This window comes from Salvelinus alpinus, chromosome 20, assembly GCF_045679555.1.
Source record: "Salvelinus alpinus chromosome 20, SLU_Salpinus.1, whole genome shotgun sequence".
Classification (NCBI taxonomy): Eukaryota; Metazoa; Chordata; class Actinopteri; order Salmoniformes; family Salmonidae; genus Salvelinus; species Salvelinus alpinus.
This window is the reverse complement of record NC_092105.1, coordinates 35425039-35444979: the sequence shown is the minus strand read 5'-3', so window position 1 is coordinate 35444979 and position 19941 is coordinate 35425039. Positions and strand designations below refer to the sequence as shown.

The 19941-nt window shown below is 44.2% G+C and overlaps 1 protein-coding gene across 2 annotated transcripts in view; it reads left to right on the top strand.

Annotated features, from left to right (window-relative positions):
* The window catches only part of LOC139546748 (parathyroid hormone 2 receptor-like), a 118249-nt gene that overhangs the window by 77831 nt on the left and 20477 nt on the right, over positions 1-19941 (top strand). For both annotated transcript variants that reach the window (XM_071355492.1, XM_071355493.1), the window contains exons 8-9: positions 7078-7138; positions 19053-19119. In XM_071355492.1, the coding sequence (XP_071211593.1) occupies positions 7078-7138; positions 19053-19119 (128 nt within the window). The remainder of the gene's footprint in view (positions 1-7077; positions 7139-19052; positions 19120-19941) is intronic.

The window sequence follows — 19941 nt, the reverse complement described above, 5'->3', positions numbered from 1 at the left end:
TGCAGACACCGGATTCACTCATAACTTAAACGTATTCCCTACTTTGTAACGGCACTCCTCTATTCACACTGAATATCATTTGTTGGAGCATTTTTCTTCACACTCTTTTTAGTCGGTATTTCATAAAATACTCAGATAGTGAGTCCTGCCCCAGGAAGAATTGATTGTTGATCTCACAACTCTACTATTAGACTAGTTTCTTCTCACAGATGCTGTGTTAGAAGCACATTCAGAAAACAATCATCAGAAGCAGCATCTAAACAAATCCTCTTACAACCTCCTCTGACTGTTGCTCTGTTTGTTTTTATACATCAGAACGAGGATGGGGCATGAATAAAGCACCTCAAACGAGGATGGGGCATGAATAAAGCACAATTTACCATAATTTACCATAAGAGGTCTCTTATGGTAAATTGTGCTTTATTCATGCCCATCCTCGTTTGATGTGTTCCTTCTGGTAGGGAGCAGGAGGCATGAAAGACACCTTTGAAATGTAGATGCTGAAAAAATACTTTTTTCAGAAGGAAAGGCAGTGCTTGACTTGGGGCGGAGCTGTCCTGAGCCCCTACCAGCGCCTCCCATTTTTTCGGGAAATGCATACTGGCACCTCTGTAAAGCAAAGTAGCCTATCACCAGCCTGGAATCACACACAGTCAAAAAAAAAGTTTGTCAAAGCGGAATGAAGGTGGGATCTGCAGTGAATAACAATGGAGTGTAGGCAATCATATCCTGATTCCGCTTTGTTTAAGTTTATTTGCACTAGTCTGTGAATCTGGTGTATGCTTGCCAGAAGGCCAGCATCCCGGAGTTTTGCGGGTTTTGCGGGTACTATTTAAGGAACCTGCCAGTCGAGGGCTTGTGAGGCATCTGTTTCTCAAACTAGACACTCTAATGTACTTGTCCTCTTGCTCAGTTGTGCACCGGGGCCTCCCACTCCGCTTTCTATTCTGCTTAGAGCCAGATTGCGCTGTTCTGTGAAGGGAGTAGTACACAGAGTTGTACGAGATCTTCAGTTTCTTGGCAATTTCTCGCATGGAATAGCCTTCATTTCTCAGAACAAGAATAGACTGATGAGTTTCAGAAGAAAGTTATTTGTTTCTGGCCATTTTGAGCCTGTAATCGAACACACAAATGCTGATGCTCCAGATACTCAACTAGTCTAAAGAAAGCCAGTTTTATTGCTTCTTTAGTCAGAACAACAGTTTTCAGCTGTGCTAACATAATTGCAAAAGGGTTTTCTAATGATCAATTAGCCTATTAAAATGATAAACTTGGATTAGCTAACACAACGTGGCATTGGAACACAGGAGTGATGGTTGCTGATAATGGGCCTCTGTACGCCTATGTAGATATTCCATTAAACATCAGCCGTTTCCAGCTACAATAGTCATTTACAACATTCACAATGTCTACACTGTATTTCTGATCAATTTGATGTTATTTAATGGACAATTTTTTTCTTCTTTCAAAAACAAGGACATTTCTAAGTGACCCCAAATATATATATATATTTTACCAAATACAAAACATACACATACAAACAATCAACATCACACAAACATGAACTACACAGTGGTGAAAAAAGTACCCAATTGTCATACTTGGTTAAAAGTAAAGATACTGTATCTGAAGAGAAAATGACTCAAGTAAAAGTGAACGTCACCCAGTAAAACACTATTTGAGTAAAAAAGTATTTGGTTTTAAATATACTTAAGTATCAAAAGTAAATGTAATTGCTAAAATATACTTAAGTGTCAAAAGTAAAAATAATTTCAAGTTATATTAAAAATACATTTTGGATTCACCAATGCAGTTGTTTTCAAATACATGCAACTTAAAAGTTTTATATCACAAAATGTCGATTTGAAATCTTTTAGACATCAGAGCAATCTTGAGGGAATCCTACTTGAGTCAGAAAAGGATATTGATATGATATGTAAGCTATACAAAACATTGCAGAGAGCCTATCCAACTCACAATCTCTTAGATAAATATAAACTATTGGAAACAAGACTTAAAAGGAACTGATATTGGCACAAGATGGAGGGAATGTTGGAACGTAACTAACGAAAATGTACACCTAATCCAGTAAAAATGAATTAAGATATAATATAGCACAACGGCAGAGTCATGTCTTAAGTGTAAAACTAACAATGACTCAATAATCCATGCCTTCTGGGAAAAGTCAACAAGTTATGGGTGGAGTTAGAAAGTTGGCTGTCAGAAGTATTACAATGTAAATGTACTTTTAATCCATCTGTCTGCATATTTCAAGACATGGCATATGAGGGTGCGGTGAGATACCCGATGAGTTAGATGATACTTTTCTGGTCAATCATCTTGAAAAAACGTATACTTAAAAACTGGAAATCAACCAATCCTTCGTCCTGAACACAATTGAAAGGTTAAATGCTTTATTATCTAAATGTTGAAAGTGCGTGGGCGACGGACAGAAACAAAATAGTGCAGTTTGAGGCCATGTGGCGTAGAGGGATGAGGACGCTGGATATTGGGGTGTGAGAATGTGTGTCTGGGCAGGTGTGATGTAGTTGCAGTACTTAAGTAAAACTACTTTAAAGTATTACTTAAGTCGTTTTTGGTGTATCTGTACTTTGCTATTTATATTTTTGACAACTTTAACTTTTTCCTCACTACATTCCGAAAGAAAATAAATGTACTTTTTATTCCATACATTTTCCCTGACACCCAAAAGTACTCTCTACATTTTGAATGCTTAGCAGCACAGGAACATGTTCCAACTCCCACACTTATCAAGAGAACATCCCTACTGCCTCTGATCTGGCGGACTCACTAAACACACATTCTTTGTTTGTAAATGATGTCTGAGTGTTGGAGTGTGCCCCTGGCTATCCATAAATAAAATTTAAAAAAGGAAATGGTGCCATCTGGTTTGCTTAATGCTGTCATGGAAATACATGTATTTCATATGGCCAAGTCATTTATGGTTTCAATGCCTTTAGTTTTCCATGTGGACCAATTTATCCGTGAATTCTGAAAAGCTATCCAATGATTGTTCCATAGGGTTTTCTTTTTAAGGAGTGATATTGGTTCTTGTAGAATACGTTTAAATCTGTTAAAATTTATTTTTTATCATTCTCATCAATCTACACACAATGCCCCATAATGATAAAGAAAAAACAGGTTTTAGAAATGTTGGCACATTTATAAAACAAACAACTGAAATATCATATTTACGTAAGTATTCAGACCATTTACTGAGTACTTTGTTGAAGCACCTTTGGAAACAATTACAGCCTCAAGTCTTCTTGGGTATGACGCTACAAGCTTGGCACACCTGTATTTGGGGAGTTTCTCCCATTCTTCTCTGCAGATCCTCTCAAGCTCTGTCAGGTTGGATGGGGAGCATCGTTGCACAGCTATTTTCAGGTCTCTCCAGAGATGTTCGATTGGGTTAAAGTCTGGGCTCTGGCTGGGCCACTCAAGGACATTCAGAGACTTGTCCCGAAGCCACTCCTGCATTGTCTTGATTGTGTGCTTTGGGTTGTTGTAATGCTTTTAGCTTTATCCTTTGAAAATAGACACATGAAAAGATTCTGGGGATGAGCATGCACATCTTCAATACAATATGTACCCATGGTTCCTCTTTAGTGCATTTAACTATATTTCGCAAGTAAAAGCCTTGGGTGGCAAGTTGGTAAAATTCCAAGTCTGGAAAGTTAAAACCACCCTCAGACTTAGGAAGATGTAAAACTTTCCTTTTTATTCTATACGTTTTCATTTGATAATGTATTATTTGTGTATATTTTTGCTTTAAGACAATTCTATTATTTTTATTAAATATATTATTTCCAATTGGAATGTTGAAAGCTTCCAAAGTTTTGAATAGTTGAGAAATAAATCTGACACCGTTATTGGAAAGCTGGGATTCCCCACTATTAAACATTAGGCTTTGTAGTAAAGATGCATCATTAAAACACTCGTAAGACTAAATTCCATCGCTATCGAGAAACTGGGCCTATGGGTGTGCTCCGGAGGTTCGTGTTTTTTGGAGGGAAATTATTATTTGGGATTTGAAAAAAACTTCAGGCCACTCTTGAATGTCTAAAACGAAACTCAGCAAAAAAAGAAACGTCCCTTTTTCAGGACCCTGTCTTTCAAAGATAATTCGTAAAAATCCAAATAACTTCAAAGATCTTCATTGTAAAGGGTTTAAACACTGTTTCCCGTGCTTGTTCAATGAACCACAATTAATGAGCATGCACCTGTGAATTGGTCGTTAAGACACTAACAGCTTACAGACAGTAGGCAATTAAGGACACAGTTAGGAAAACCTAGGACACTAAAGAGACCTTTCTACTGACTCTGAAAAACACCAAAAGAAAGATGCCCAGGGTCCCTGCTCATCTGCGTTAACGTGCCTTAGGCATGCTGCAAGGAGGCATGAGGACTGCAGATGTGGCCAGGGCTGTACATTGCTATGTCCGTACTGTGAGACGCTTAAGACAGCGCTACAGGGAGACAGGACGGACAGCTGATCGTCCTCGCAGTGGCAGACCACGTGTAACAACACCTGCACAGGATCGGTACATCCGAACATCACGCCTACGGGACAGGTACAGGATGGCAACAACAACTGCTCGAGTTACACCAGGAACGCACAATCCTTCCATCAGTGCTCAGACTTTCCGCAATAGGCTGAGAGAGTCTGGACTGAGGGCTTGTAGGTCTGTTGTAAGGCAGGTCCTCACCAGACATCACCGGCAACAATGTAGTCTATGGGCACAAACCCACCGTCGCTGGACCAGACAGGACTGGCAAAAAGTGCTCTTCACTGACGAGTCGTGGTTTTGTCTCACCAGGGGTGATGGTCAGATTCGTGTTTATCGTCGATGGAATGAGCGTTACACCGAGGCCTGTACTCTGGAGCGGGATCGATTTGGAGGTGGAGCGTCCATCATGGTCTGGGGCGGTGTGTCAGAGCATCATAGGACTGAGCTTGTTGTCATTGCAGGAAATCTCAACACTGTGCGTTACAGGGAAGACATCCTCCTCCCTCTTGTGGTACCCTTCCTGCAGGCTCATCCTGACATAACCCTCCAGCATGACAATGCCACCAGCCATACTGCTCGTTCTGTGCATGATTTCCTGCAAGACACGAATGTCAGTGTTCTGCCATGGCCAGCGAAGAGCCCGGATCTCAATCCCATTGAGCACATCTGGGACTTGTTGGAACGGAGGGTGAGGGCTAGGGCCTTCCTTGGTGGAAGAGTGGGGTAACATCTCACAGCAAGACCTGGCAAAACTGGTGCAGTCCATGAGGAGGAGATGCACTGCAGTACTTAATGCAGCTAGTGGCCACACCAGATACTGACTGTTACTTTTGATTTTGACCCCCTATTTGTTCAGCGACACATTTTTCCACTTCTGTTAGTCACATGTCTGTGGAACTTGTTCAGTTTATGTCTCAGTTGTTGGATCTTGTTATGTTCATACAAATATTTACACATGTTAAGTTTGCTGAAAATAAACGCAGTTGACAGTGAGAGAACGTTTCTTTTTTTTACTGAATTTAGATATACAGTATGTAGAAGTTATAATGGACCTGTAGATATATTTTCTATTGTTTTTGACAAACAAATTTGTGAAAATAATTATTGCCCAACCCTGTTGTTGACAAGCACAAAACGTGCAGATAGCTGGCAAGCAGGCAGGCACAAACACTTACACTGACTTACACACACACACAGACACACAAACAAACAAACAATCCTTTCTATCACAGTCAATCAGTGTGATTTTGTCTCTTTGGTTAAACCACACAATTGCAATCCATGTCAATCCAGCGAACCATGTAATTACATTTATATGAAGGAAATATGAGGGTATTGGAGTAAATAAGTTATGATGGAACTGTTATGTTCAGCAGAGCGGCATGTTTTCTTGTTTAAAGTTTTTTTTAAATGCAAATGTGATTGCTTATGTAAGATTCCAAGATTAAATTTGTCCTCCGAAAATCTTCTCTTTCTTATATTCAATGGTTTTTACACTCGCATTATATAAATACTTGCTGTTCTAATGCAAAAAATTACTTAAAACTTTATGCTCTAATCGTATAACTATATAGGCCCAGCATTGTCCTTATTCACACGTTTCAGCTCCAACGGGAAGAGAGACATACAGTGGGGAGAACAAGTATTTGATACACTGCCGATTTTGCAGGTTTTCCTACTTACAAAGCATGTAAAGGTCTGTCATTTTTATCATAGGTACACTTCAACTGTGAGAGACGGAATCTAAAACAAAAATGCAGAAAATCACATTGTATGATTTTTAAGTAATTCATTTGCATTTTATTGCATGACATAAGTATTTGATACATCAGAAAAGCAGAACTTAATATTTGGTACAGAAACCTTTGTTTGCAATTACAGAGATCATACGTTTCCTGTAGTTCTTGACCAGGTTTGCACACACTGCAGCAGGGATGTTGGCCCACTCCTCCATACAGACCTTCTCCAGATCCTTCAGGTTTCGGGGCTGTCGCTGGGCAATACGGACTTTCAGCTCCCTCCAAAGATTTTCTATTGGGTTCAGGTCTGGAGACTGGCTAGGCCACTCCAGGACCTTGAGATGCTTCTTACGGAGCCACTCCTTAGTTGCCCTGGCTGTGTGTTTCGGGTCGTTGTCATGCTGGAAGACCCAGCCAAGACCCATCTTCAATGGTCTTAATGAGGGAAGGAGGTTGTTGGCCAAGATCTCGCGATACATGGCCCCATCCATCCTCCCCTCAATACGTTTGTTGAGTATGAGTCACAACTTCCTGCTTTCTAGCTAGCTGGCTCTAAAAACACCTTGACTGGAAGAGAAATCCTATGCACTCAATTATCCTGCTTTCAAATATCATGCTGAGAGTGCCATTTCTGAGTTGAGTAACTCATTGTTTGTCTAACTAACCTGTTCCTGAGGTATTAGAGCTGCTGTTAGTGAGCTAAGAACAGAATAATGCAACAAGTAATTAAGTCATTGCATTATGTTTAGTAATTGTTTAGAACATTTGTAGAAAGCTGATGTTCTTTTCCTCATGTACAATTTCAGGTGTTCCAGCTCTGTTCGTGGCAACATGGGCAGTTGTCCGGGCAACACTAGCAGATGGAAGGTGAGTGAGACACTTGTCCAAATTCAGTATTTAGGTAATTAATGTAGATACAGTATCTAATAGCTATCTTCAATGATCTTCTCACCAGATGGAATCCTCCAGCTATGGCCCTTGCAAGCACCTTGGCAGGCTTCCATTATACATCCCCTGCTCTTCATATGCACTATATAAATATGAATTTATGTCGAGTGCCCTTACCAGTAGCAAGTGCACCATATCTCCTCCAAGGAATTGTGATGCAAAACATCATAATATTCAACATCACAATAGTGAATACATTTAAATTAACATCACCGTAGTGAATAGATTTACCTCTGTTTCATAGCTTTCTAGATAATCATATTGGTTTGAGCATTTTGTACTTACTTATATAGGCCTTTTTGTTCTTTGCGGAACATAAGCCATTGATGAATCGCCTCCATCCCTTTCATTATTTTGCTCTCTGCTCCAGGTGTTGTCATGTCACACCCTCAGCCTTCATTTGAGCATCTGTACCAGCATGATATGTTGGATGAATTTAAACAAATTATTTTATGCTGTGAGTCATCAAAGGTCAAATAGGGGGTGCTTATTTTTGTCCTGTTTCACACATGTACAAGTGCATATCCCATTCCCCCTGAGACACCCTCGGAGAGTGGGGTGAGGGCCATGTGCTAAACAACACATGTACGAGACAAAGTCTGCTGGCGGGGTAACAGGCTTTATTCAGCCCCGGTGCCAGGATAGAGTGACTAAGGGGGCAGTTGAAATCTGCGAGGGGGCACAATATTTTGGGGTTCTTGCATTGGAATGATATTTAATGATCAAAACCTGAGGAAAACTAAAATCACGCCCAACAGGCCATTCAATGCTGAGCCCTCTGAAGCCCCGCCTTCCTGGCTATAATTCATTACCTTAATTCTTCGCTCTTCAGCTCGCCTGAAGGAAGAATGTGTCACGCAATTTAAACACTTTTTAAGTACTCGAAGACTAGATTCAGCTCCTACTTAGGTGTCTGTTAGTGGGGAAAGAGTACTCGTCCCCCTAGATGTTGCGAGTTTGGTCTTGGTATTGTTTTTTGTGTTTGTTAAAAGCTCACTACTTTCTGCTCTGCTTGTGTAGCCAGTGCTTGAGTAAGATGGCCAGTGGTAAGAGTAAGTTCAAAAATATTTCCTGGGATTGCCTTCATTCAGCCATCTGGTGCTATCAGGTTATGGCGAGTTCATGAATGTAGAGGAGGAGAAGGGGTTAATTTTCACACCACCGATGGATAGAAAGCTGGCAAATTACTTAGCACCAGAGGCTAACAAGGGGGCTTATTCTAGCATGGTGCTTCCGAATAAACAGTGCCGGTTCTCGGCGGATCAGCTGGACAAAGTGTACCAGGCTGAGGATGTGGCGTCCCGGTCATTAAATATGGTCATAATGCTGCAGATATTGATTAAGTTTCAGAGCTTCTCGACACAATGCTATTGTAAATGTTGTGCTGCGTCTGTCCCACTGTACTATCTTGGCTGTGGGGGAAAGTATGGGGGCGACAGTGGTTGCTCAGCGCCACCTCTGGTTGACGTTGTCCCGGATTCCTGAGAGGGACAGGTTGCAATATTTGAATGAGCCAGTTTCGCCAGCAAGGTTGTTTGGCTCGGCTATGGAGTACTTACTGGCCATTTCGAGGAGAAACATAAACAGGACGCAGCTCTTCCGGGACTTTTCCCATGAAAATCCTTTGCGGGGGCATCTCGGCAGTTCCCGAGGCATGAAGGAAAGGGTCCAGGCCAGAAGCGGGTTTCCCCGGGCCAGAGGGTGGCTTCGAGGTCAGTTTATGACCATCTTGGTGCTTCTGGGCAACGGCAGATGTCTGGGTTGAAGGAGAGCATGGTGAAAGCAGATTCTTCCATGGTGCGGGGGAAGTAGCAGACCTTGCGACCCTAGCTGGAGGCCAGGGGAGGGGGCGTGTTCTCTGGGCCCTCCTTCCCAAGCATTAACTGTGGCAACAGTGCTCACAAGTGGCTCGGTCAATGGGGACAAGTTACTAGTTGCCGAAGTCCCCGAACCCAGTGTGGGCCGGGGATCAGAACGGCAGTACTACGAAAGCAGATTATTCAGGGGTATCGAGAGTGCAGTATCATCTAGGTGTGGGCATAATAAACACAGTTCCTTCCCCACGTTCAGACACACGGTTGTCAAGAGTGGTGGATATGAAAACAAGCATGACATAAAAAACACATTTTCCAGCCTCCCTAGTGGTGCAGCGGTCTAAGGCACTGCATAGCAGTGCTAGAGGCATCACTACAGACCTGGGTTCAATCCCTGGCTGTATTACAACCGGCCTTGACCGGGAGTTCCATAGGGTGGTGCACAATTGGCCCAGTGTCATCCGGGTTAGGGGAGAGTTTGGCCGGGGGGGCTTTACCTGGCTCATCGTGCTCTAGCGTCTCCTTGTGATGGGCTGGGCGCCTGCCAGCTGACCTCGGTTGTCAGTTGAAAGGTGTTTCCTCCAACACATGCGGGCGGGTGTTAAGAAGCGCGGTTTGGCTGGTCATGTTTCCAAGGACGCATGACTTGACCTTTGCCTCCCGAGCCCGTTATGGAGTTGCAGCGATGAGACAAGATCGAAATTGGGGGTAAAATACAAAAAAAATATATATACTACAGTTCAAAAGTTTTGGGTTACTAAGAAATGTCCTTGTTTTTGAAAGAAAAGCAAATTTTTTGTCCATTAAAATAACATAAATTTGATCAGAAATACAGTGTAGACATTGTTAATGTAGCTGATTTTTTATGGAATATCTACATAGGCGTACAGAGGCCCATTATCAGCAACCATCACTCCTGTGTTCCAATGGCACGTTGTGTTAGCTAATCCAAGTTTATAATTTTAAAAGGCTAATTGATCATTAGAAAACCCTTTTGCAATTATGTTAGCACAGCTGAAAACTGTTGTCCTGATTAAAGAAGCAATAAAACTGGCCTTCTTTAGACTAGTTGAGTATCTGGAGCATCAGCATTTATTGGTTCGATTACAGGCTCAAAATGGCTGGAAACAAAGGACTTTCTTCTAAAACTCGTCAGTTTATTCTTGTTCGGCTGACAGAAACCATATGAATTAGCTAATAGCAATTACTATTTACAATTCATATCATCACGGGTGAGCTCACCATTGATAAAAATAATTGAGTAAAACACTTTCTAAAAAATCGAAAGTAATCTGACGATAGATAGTGTGTGCTCGCCGCCATATTTGTTTTTTCATGTCAAACGAAGATAAGAGGAGACAAGATGAGTTTTGTCTGCAGTATTGATATTGATGGGGGTGTGTCTTCTACCATCTTTAATGTTGACGCAGGGAGTCAGGAAGCAGGTGCCATTGGTGAATTTAATAATAACGAACATAGAACGATACAAAACAAGCGAAACGTCTGCCAAGTAAACATAACCAATACTACCTGATAACAAAAGAGTGCTATATAAAGGGTAAGTAATCATGGAGTAATGAAGTCCAGGTGTGACTGATGATGAGATGCAGGGGTGCGTAAAGATTGGTTTGATCTGACAGATGTTTACGTGACACCCAGAATGCATCTCTGCTGACGTTGAGCGCCGGAGAGGGGGAGTAGACGTGAGTACTACATCAACTCCCCCCCACCCCCCCACCCCGACGCGAGGCTCCAGCCACAGGATGACGACGGCCCCAAGGGCGAGGAGCGGGCCGGTCCGGATGGCAAAGGTGGAATTCTTGGATGATGTTGGGATCTAGAATGTCGTCCACTGGAACTCAGAACCCAGCACCGTCTAGGAGTGATCTGACGGCATAGGCGGGGCTCCCCTCGATGTCCAAGGGAGGCGGAGTGGTGTCGGGGGATGTTGTGAGGAACGGGATCAGCCAAGGGACCAGGAACCACCGGCCTGAGGAGGGAAACATGAAAAGATGGTGAGATCCGGTAGTTAGTGGGGAATGGCCCTACAAACCGGGGACTCAGCTTTTTACAGGGCAGGTAGAGTGGGAGGTTCCTGGTGGAGAGCCCTTTCTGTTGGCGGACGGTGCGCTCGAGTCTCGTGGGCATCGTTCCATACCTCTTCTGTGCGCCTGAACCACTCGTCCATTGCAGGAGTTTCGGTCTGGCTCGGAGTCCACCGAGCCAGGGCCGGCTAATAACCCAGAACACACTGGAAGGGAGTTAGCCTGGTGGAGGAGTGTTGCAATGAATTCAGCCCAAGGAAGGAAATAGGGCCCAATCCCCCTGTCGGTCCTTGCAGTGACTCCTCAGGAACCTCCCTAGCTCCTGGTTCATCCTTTTCACCTGCCTGTTAGATTGAGGCCGTACCCGGAAGTGAGGCTGACCGTGGCCCCTAGCTTCTCCATGAAAGCCTTCCAAACATGTAATGTAAATTGGGGGCCACGATCAGAGACAATATCCTCCGGAATGCAATAGTGTCATAAGACCTGCTGGAACAGTGCCTCAGCCACCTGGAGAGTGGTAGGAAGACCAGAGAGAAGGATGAAATGGCATGATTTTGAGAATCTGTCCACAACCACCAAAATGGTGGTGAAACCATCAGAGGAGGGGAGATCAATGACAAAATCAATAGACAGATGAGACCAGGGACGCTGAGGCACGGGAAGGGGAAGGAGTTTTCTTGCTGGAGTGCACCGGGGAGATTTAGATTGAGCACATACGGAACATAAATTGACATAGTGTGCAACGTCCTGTGCCAAAGTGTGCTACCAGTATTTCTCAGAAAGGGATTGAGTGGTGTGGGTGATACCTGGGTGTCCAGCAGCGAGAGATGTGTGTGCCCAGGTCAACAACCAATCTCTGACCCCTGTGGGGACGTAGATGCGCTCCAGAGGGCAGGTGGCAGGAGCGGGTTCCCTCTCCTGAGACTGGCGGATGTCCACATCTATGTCCCAAAACACGGGGCCAACAATACGGGAGGACCGATTGATGGGCTGGCAGACACTCACAGGGCCTTCACTGACGTGGAACCACAGGGTGCAGGAAAGCAGATCCTCTAACATCCTGGTCCCCAGGTGGTAATCCACCTCTCTGACAAGGAGATGGTGGGATTATGGAGTTGGAGCCACGGGAGGCCAAGGAAGACTTTGTGTATGGGTGCGGATGTGATGAGGAAGGAAAGGCTTTCCTGATGCTTGGGTCCCATGGTTAGGGTGAGTGGAGCTGTGACGTGCGTAATAGTGCCAGATCACAATGGTCGCATATCCAACGCTTGGACCAGAAACAGAGAGGAAAGAGGCTATGAAGTGATGTGCAGGGAGGAGGCAAGGGCCTGGTCAATAAAATTCCCTGCAGATCCGGAATCCACTAGAGCTGGAGAAACAATAGATGAGGGAAAGCCAGCTAGTGAAATCGATACTAAAAAAGGTTTGGCGGAAAGTGATGATTGAGTACTCACGACCTAACCCAGGAGACTGATGATCACAGGGCCGTCCCTCTGCTCTCTTGGATTCTAGGTTGGGACGTACCAGGCATCGTTGAATTTGGTGCCCCTCCTGGCCGCAATAGGGACAGAGCTCTAACTGTCTCCTGATGGCATCGCTCAGCCGCGGGGAGGCATATGGCCCCTACCTCCATGGGTTCAGGCTCTGACTCAGAACGGTCAACGAAGGAGGGAGAGAGGTGATGGGGGTGCCAACGCTCCCGAAGAAGGTTATCCAGATGGATGGCCATCGCGATGAGTGTGTCCAAGGTTAGATTGTCGTCTCGGCACGCTAACTCCGTCTGGACCTCTTTGCAAATTCTGAATAGGGTGCAGAGCACCGGCTCATACTCCGCTGTGGTCTGGCCATCCTGCCATAGTTGGAGTAGGCGCTCACCCCCATCTCTGCCCTCCGAGGGTGGATGGTCAAAGACCCCCCTGAACCCTTCATAGGAACCCAGCTCCTTCTCTCCCAGACAGCCATAGCCCACTCCAACGCCTGTCCGGTCAGCAGGGAAATAACCGTGGCAACTTTGGACCTCTCGGTGGTGGGGGCTCCCATCTGATCATAGAAATCGAGGGAGCACTGGAGTAGGATGCCACGGCATTTGGAGTGAGACCTGTCATATTTGTCTGGGAGGGACAAACAGGCATCGCTGACCTGGGCGGACTGTTGGATGGGCTGGGGTGCTGTCTTGCTGGGTTGACTTGTGGTAGAAAATTCTCTGCTTGTTGGAGGTGACACCCCTTGGGGAAGGTTGAGACATTGAAGAACGCAGAGGACCTCATCCATAGCCATCCCCAGTTGTGCCAGCTGGTCGTGGTGTTGGCGAAGTAGGTGTCCCTGTTCGCTGACCATCTGGGAGATGTCCTGATTAATTGCTGCTTCCATTTGTTGAGGTAATATTCTGTAACATTGATGCAGGGTGTCAGGAAACAGGTGCAGTTAGTGAGTTTAATAATAACTAACATAGAATGATACATAACAAGTGAAATGTCTGACAAGGAAACATAACCAATGCTACACGATAACTGATAACAAAAGAGTGCTATATAAAGGGTAAGTAATCAGAAAGTAATGAAGTCCAGGTGTGCCTGATGATGAGACGCAGGTGTGTGTAAAGATGGGTTGCCAGGACGGGTGGTTAGTAGACCGGCAATGTTGAGCGCCGGAGAGGGGGAGCGGGAGTAGACGTGACACATCATTCACTTTCCTTCATTCACTTCGAAAGATCCCTTCACCTCATTTTGTTATAGCATCTTTGTTCTGACACCACGAATGCATTGCATAATGTCAACAAACATGGCTCCACACATAGCTGGCAAATATCTTAGCATTAGCTCATCACAATCATCACATCAGTACAACCTTCAAAAAAGTATGTTACACACATCATATGTGTCCATTGCAATCTATGCAATAATGCATAATTTGTCATCAGTACTTGAAAACGTGAATAAAACAGTGAATACATTATGCATTATACGGTAGGTATGCTACAGTAGGAACGACAACATGATACACAGAAAATAATTAACTTACTTTGATAGGCATGCATAAATGTCCAAAGTTATTATTTGTAAAGAAAACAACAATGAAGGCAATCCGAGCACCAGCCGGAAAATTTGCCGGTGGGAAAAAGTTTGTGCAAGAATGTGCAAATGTCTGCATACTTGATCTGGGGAACCACTGGGGAATTGCTTGGGCTCTCATGGAGGAGAGAAGTTTGTCCGGCTCAGTAACGCCTCAAACATAAATTGTCTGCAACAGTGAAATGGGCTACTTCTATGTGAATTAATGAGGAGGCGGAAGACACTTCAATTCAAACTGTTAAAAAAAAAATTGAAATTGACAAGTTGAAACATTAGCAGGCAGTGTGTCTTGGTTTGAGGGCAGTGCGCGTTAACTGTCCTGTTGCGTAACAATCACATTTTAGAACAATGAGTGCATTCCGACATCAGGCGCATAAAAAACACACGCTGGTGCGACCAGTAGAGATATTTGGAACTCACACGTGAAAAGGTTTTAAAGGAGTATCTCCTTTTCAGAGCTCTTTGGTGGACATTTTGATGTTCTTGCAAGAGCTCATTTCCACATTGAAGGGCCTTTAATTTTCCACATTGAAGGTTTATATGGCAGCCATCTCGACATGTCATGTAAGGATCAATGGCTCTACCCCGGGTTCACATCCTCTGGTGGTGCGGTTCCTGAAAGACATGCGTCTGCTCAGACCAGTGTCTAAGCCTATGGCACCGACCTGGCTTTGGTCCTGGGTGCTCTGTGTAAGCCTCCGTTTGAACCATTGGAGTCTGTAGACCTGAAGGTCCTTTCCTACAAGACTGTCCTCCTCATGGCCTTGGCATCGGCCAAGCACGTTGGGGATCTCCACGTGCTATCAGTACACCCTTCCTGTTTGGAGTTTGCGCTTGGTGACTCCAAAGTGATGTTATGTCCTAATGCAGCTCTTTCTTCCAAGGTTACGCCTATGACTTACAGGTCCCTGGCTTTCGAGCTGTTCCCTTTCACACCTCCTCCAATTGCTTCTAGTGAACAACAGGGGTTACGTGACCTGTGTCTGGTGTGCTCTTTACGCCTGTATATTTTACCAAGTCACGACAGATGTTCTGTTCTGACTTGTGATTGTTGTTGTAAACGTAGGGTCTATGGACTTGGGCTACAGTAGCAGTGTGTCCGTGCTCCAAGTTGCAGAAGGTTATGGTTCCCTATATGAGGCTCTGACATTTCAGGCCTCATGAGGCTCTGACAGTTCAGGCTGCTCCAGTAAGTATTAGGGGTAAAGGTGGCTTTTGTAACCCCTTTTTGGAGCTGGTAGAACCTGTATGTGCTTAGGCTGCCGTGGGCGTCCTAGTTTGGTACCCTCTGAGCCAGCTTGGGGCGTGATTGTACGTCCCCATAGTATGTTATATTGAGTGACCGACTGAAAGCGAAGGTACAATTATGAATAGAACTACTGTTCCCTGAAGGATGGAATGAGGTTTAACATATTTTTGCCCCGCACCATCAGGGGTTTGGGCTCACTGAAGAGCGGTACTGAATTGAGGAAATTAATGTGAGCCCTGGTATTATTGCCAGGAAGGCGGGGCTTCCGATGTAGGGCTTGGCATTCATTGGCCCGTTGGGCGAGTTTAGTTTTCAGGAGAATATGATTGGTCATTGACTCCCCATAGTATGGTATACCTTGTCCCCTCCTTCAGGGAATAGTAGTTATATTCATAACTGTACAATATATTTTCCCATCCAGTAGGATCCTTGGTCCTGTCTATCTTCAGTGTGTACTAAAATTCTCAGATTTATTTAACTATCTCACTCCGTAACCCTATGATTTCATTCTGAATATCGTGTGACCTGAATGTGGCATTGTACTGTAGGGTATGGTTCCTGGCAAGTGCCTTGTCTTTTCTGAGTGTATATTCTATCGTAGACATAGAAAGTTCCCTGTCCGCCTCCCCTCTGGACTCTATCACGTCCAATGTCCCCCTCATTGGTTGCTGGTTTAAAACAAGGAACTCAATAATGTCCACAATCGCCGACAAATGCATGCAATTTCTTGCCAGTTGCCCAAACCTTAACAAGTGTCGATACCTCAGTTCCCATAGCACTTTGAACTTGTTTTTCTTTCAATAGTGCAGTGCATTTCAAATGCTCCTGGCTTTATTCGTGCCTAGCGAATCCTTTGGTACTATGAATAGCATGCTTCCAGTTAGAATTCCCAGCTTGGGTGAAGGCCTTGTCTGTGTTAGCATTGGACCCAATACAGAACTTTCGACATGGGAAACAAAGTGCTGCATCTGCAAAAAGCGAGTATTCCAGCCTCTTCCTATGAATCAGTTGCTAATAAATGTTTTTGGACAGAAAACATGCAGCTAGGGTAGGATTCTCCTCTGTTCCAAGATCGTCAGGAACGGTTGGAGGTGGAGGGGGCTGTGGAGCCATTATCCTGGCAGCGCCAGGATAATGGGGGGTGGTACGCAGAGCTAGCTGGAGCTCAACAGCTTCATCGCTGCTGGGCTTGGCAGCGGCTTTGGTGGTTTGATGCTGCTACTGCTGTTCATCGCTATCAAATCAAATCAAATCAAATCTAATTTTATTGGTCACATAGACATATTTAGCAGATGGTGTGGGTGTAGCGAAGTGCTTGTGTTTCTAGCTCCAACAGTGCAGTAGTATCTAACAATTCATAACAATACACACAAATCTAGAAGTAAAATAATGGAATTAAGAAATATATAAATATTAAGACGAGCAATGTTGGAGTGGAATGAGTAAAGCAGCATGTAAACATTATTGAAGTAACTAGTGACCAGTGATTCCATGTCTATGTATATAGGGCAGCAGCCTCTAAGGTGCAGGGTTGAGTAACCAAATGGTTGCCGGCTAGTGATGGCTATTTAACAGTCTCATTGAGATAGAAGCTGTTTTTCAGTCTCTCGGTCCCAGCTTTGACCACCTGTACTGACCTTGCCTTCTGGATGGTAGCGGGGTGAACAGGCCGTGGCTCGGGTGGTTGATGTCCTTGATGATCTTTTTGGCCTTCATGTGACATCGGGTGCTGTAGGTGCATAGAGCTAATGCGTTTTAAAGCAAGATAATTACAGGCGGATGCATTATATCACGTTATTCACATAGCCTACCAGCGTTTTTCTCACTTTTTATGAAAACCAAAAGAAGTCATACCTAACCACCCAGCCCCCATACACACCCACACGCACACACACACTCCACACTCTGTCCATGGTGCTGATACAACGCAGTGGAGATACGGATTTCACGCCAGGGCGGCAAGTAGCCTCGTGGTTAGAGCATTGGGCCAGTAACTGAAACGTTGCCGGTTTAAATCCCCGAGCCGACAAGGTGTGTGTGCTCTGTCGATGTGCCCTTGAGCAAGGCAGTTAACCCTAATTGATCCTGTAAGTCGCTCTAGATAAGAGCATCTGCTAAATAACATGTAGGAACATAAAACTAGTTGGAAAAGTTTCAACTGAGGGGTCTAAGCCCCCTTTTAAGGGTCACACAGTTTACCTGTAGCCAATTAGCTAAACAAAATAGTTGGTTTGTGCCCTACAGTGTCAAGGCAGTTATCATCACACAAGCTTACATAAATGTCCCAAAAGGAATATGAATCCTATTCTGCTTGTCTATTAGTCATGGAAATTAATTTTTCCCTGCTGTTACTTAACACCTTCCTTAATTAAGGACCGGAGCGGGGAATTAGCGGCCTGCCGCAAATATTGGCTGAGGAAATCTGAAAGTGCTTGCTTTATATTTATTTAAACCTAAATGACACCCTGGGCTATCAGCTCTCTCTCTCTCCCACCATCTCTCTCTCTCTCTCTCTCTCAAGCTGCCTTAAAGAGAGTAAGCTTTTGTAGAAAGGGCAATCATTTTGAAAAAGAGCCAGCTTTTGAACAAGGCTGTGTAAATGGATCATTTTAATTTCTGTGTTCTTGGTTTGTTTATAGATGATGTACTTAATACACAACTTTTCAGATGTAGCATCATAGATAAAAATACATTAAAGATAGAATCCTTAATGGTGGAACAGCGACATCTGTTTGCAATATTACAACAACAAAGAAGTTACTGCAAACAACAAACGCTGTTAACCCCCTCGAACATCATTGTATGTGTTGGGGCGGCCAGTAGCGCTGTTTCCCCCTACTGCGGATTCCATCTTTAAGGATTTTTCTGTCATGGATTACTTGCAGCCAGCTTCACTGTCAGTTTGAAATGGGACTGCCTAGTTTTAAATCAAGTGTCAACTCTGTCCATTTGAGACACACTGCTGCTCAGTGCAGAAAAAACACAACTGCAAGGTTGAATACCTCAAATTGCCTACAAATTCCAATTATGGCTAGCTATCATACCTAAATGTGGCACATTTTTGGAGTGAAAATAAGACTTTTGCAGACTTTTTCAAACAGCTTCCTATCTAATGTGTGACCAAAAACCTTCCAAATCATGTTAGCAGAATGTCTACCTAGAATCTCCCTTGGTTCTCAGCATGACTCCACTTTGGATGGGTGTTTTATTTTCAGAGCTTGTCGTTCTGCGATTCATGAAGTAAACACCCCTAACCGGATTAAGTGTGCTCAAATAGCGGGTAAACAAACCTTTTTGACAGAATAAGCTAAACACATTCTCACATTGAATGGGTAGGCAGCCATAGCCTTTGCATTGGCCCTGATGGTACTCAATGGAGCTCTCTTTAACTGCCCTGTCTGTCACTGTAATGAATATGGAGGAGTCTCTTAATGGAGTTCATTATCCTACCACAGGAATGTTAAGTGCAGTTCTCCTCTTTCTCCAGCTCACTGCATCTCTCTCTCACTCTTCACCTCTTTCGCTCTCTCTATCCCTCCACTTCTCTTTTCGTTTCTTTGTTTTGATCACCCCATATTTATTCCTTCACTCCCTCTAACTTTATCCTCATTGTTTGACTTTTTTAACCATCTATTTTACTCTCCTATTTTCTAGGTGCTGGGAGTTAAGTGCTGGGAACATTAAGTGGATATACCAGGTTCCCATTCTGACAGCCATCGGAGTAAGTCAGAGAAATGCTTTGCTTTTTGCCTGCAATCTCCGTCTCAGGGTTGGTGCAGCTTAAGGATGACACGCTTCCTCAGGAAAATAGATCAACTATTCCCCCTAACTTTTCTCTCTGTTTCATAACACACAGCTGAACACCCCTGTGGCAGGGACACAGACTGATATGAGAGCAGGAAAGGCAAACTCAGTTCACATGATAATTGCTCTTTCTCTCTCGTGTGCGCGTGTGCGTGCGCGCGCGCATGCGTAGGTGAGACCGTGTGCATGCGTGCGTCTGTTTACGTGTGGGTATGTGTGGGCATACGTTTGTGCATGCATACCTGTGTGCATGTGCTTATCTGACGATCTGTCATGATCGTCAAAGGGACTGAGAGAGGACCAAGGCGCAGCGCGTGGAAAGTACATCTTCTTTTTATTTAAAGAAGGAAAAAACAAAACAAACCAACAAAACAGACGACCGTGAAGCTATACAAACATAAGTGCTGACACAAAAAACTTCGACATAGACACAGCTAGACTTCTATACTAAACATAAACCCAACTACTCTAATAAACCCCCTAAACCTTACAACCACCCTAGACACTACAAAAAACACATACATCCCCATGTCACACCCTGACCTAACTAAAATAATTAAGAAAACAAAGAATACTAAGGCCAGGGCGTGACATAACCCCCCCCCTTAAGGTGCGAACTCCGGGCGCACCAGCACATAGTCTAGGGGAGGGTCTGGGTGGGCGTCCGTCCACGGCGGCGGCTCCGGCACTGGTCGTGGTCCCCACCCCACCATAGTCACTACCCGCTTACGTAGCCTCC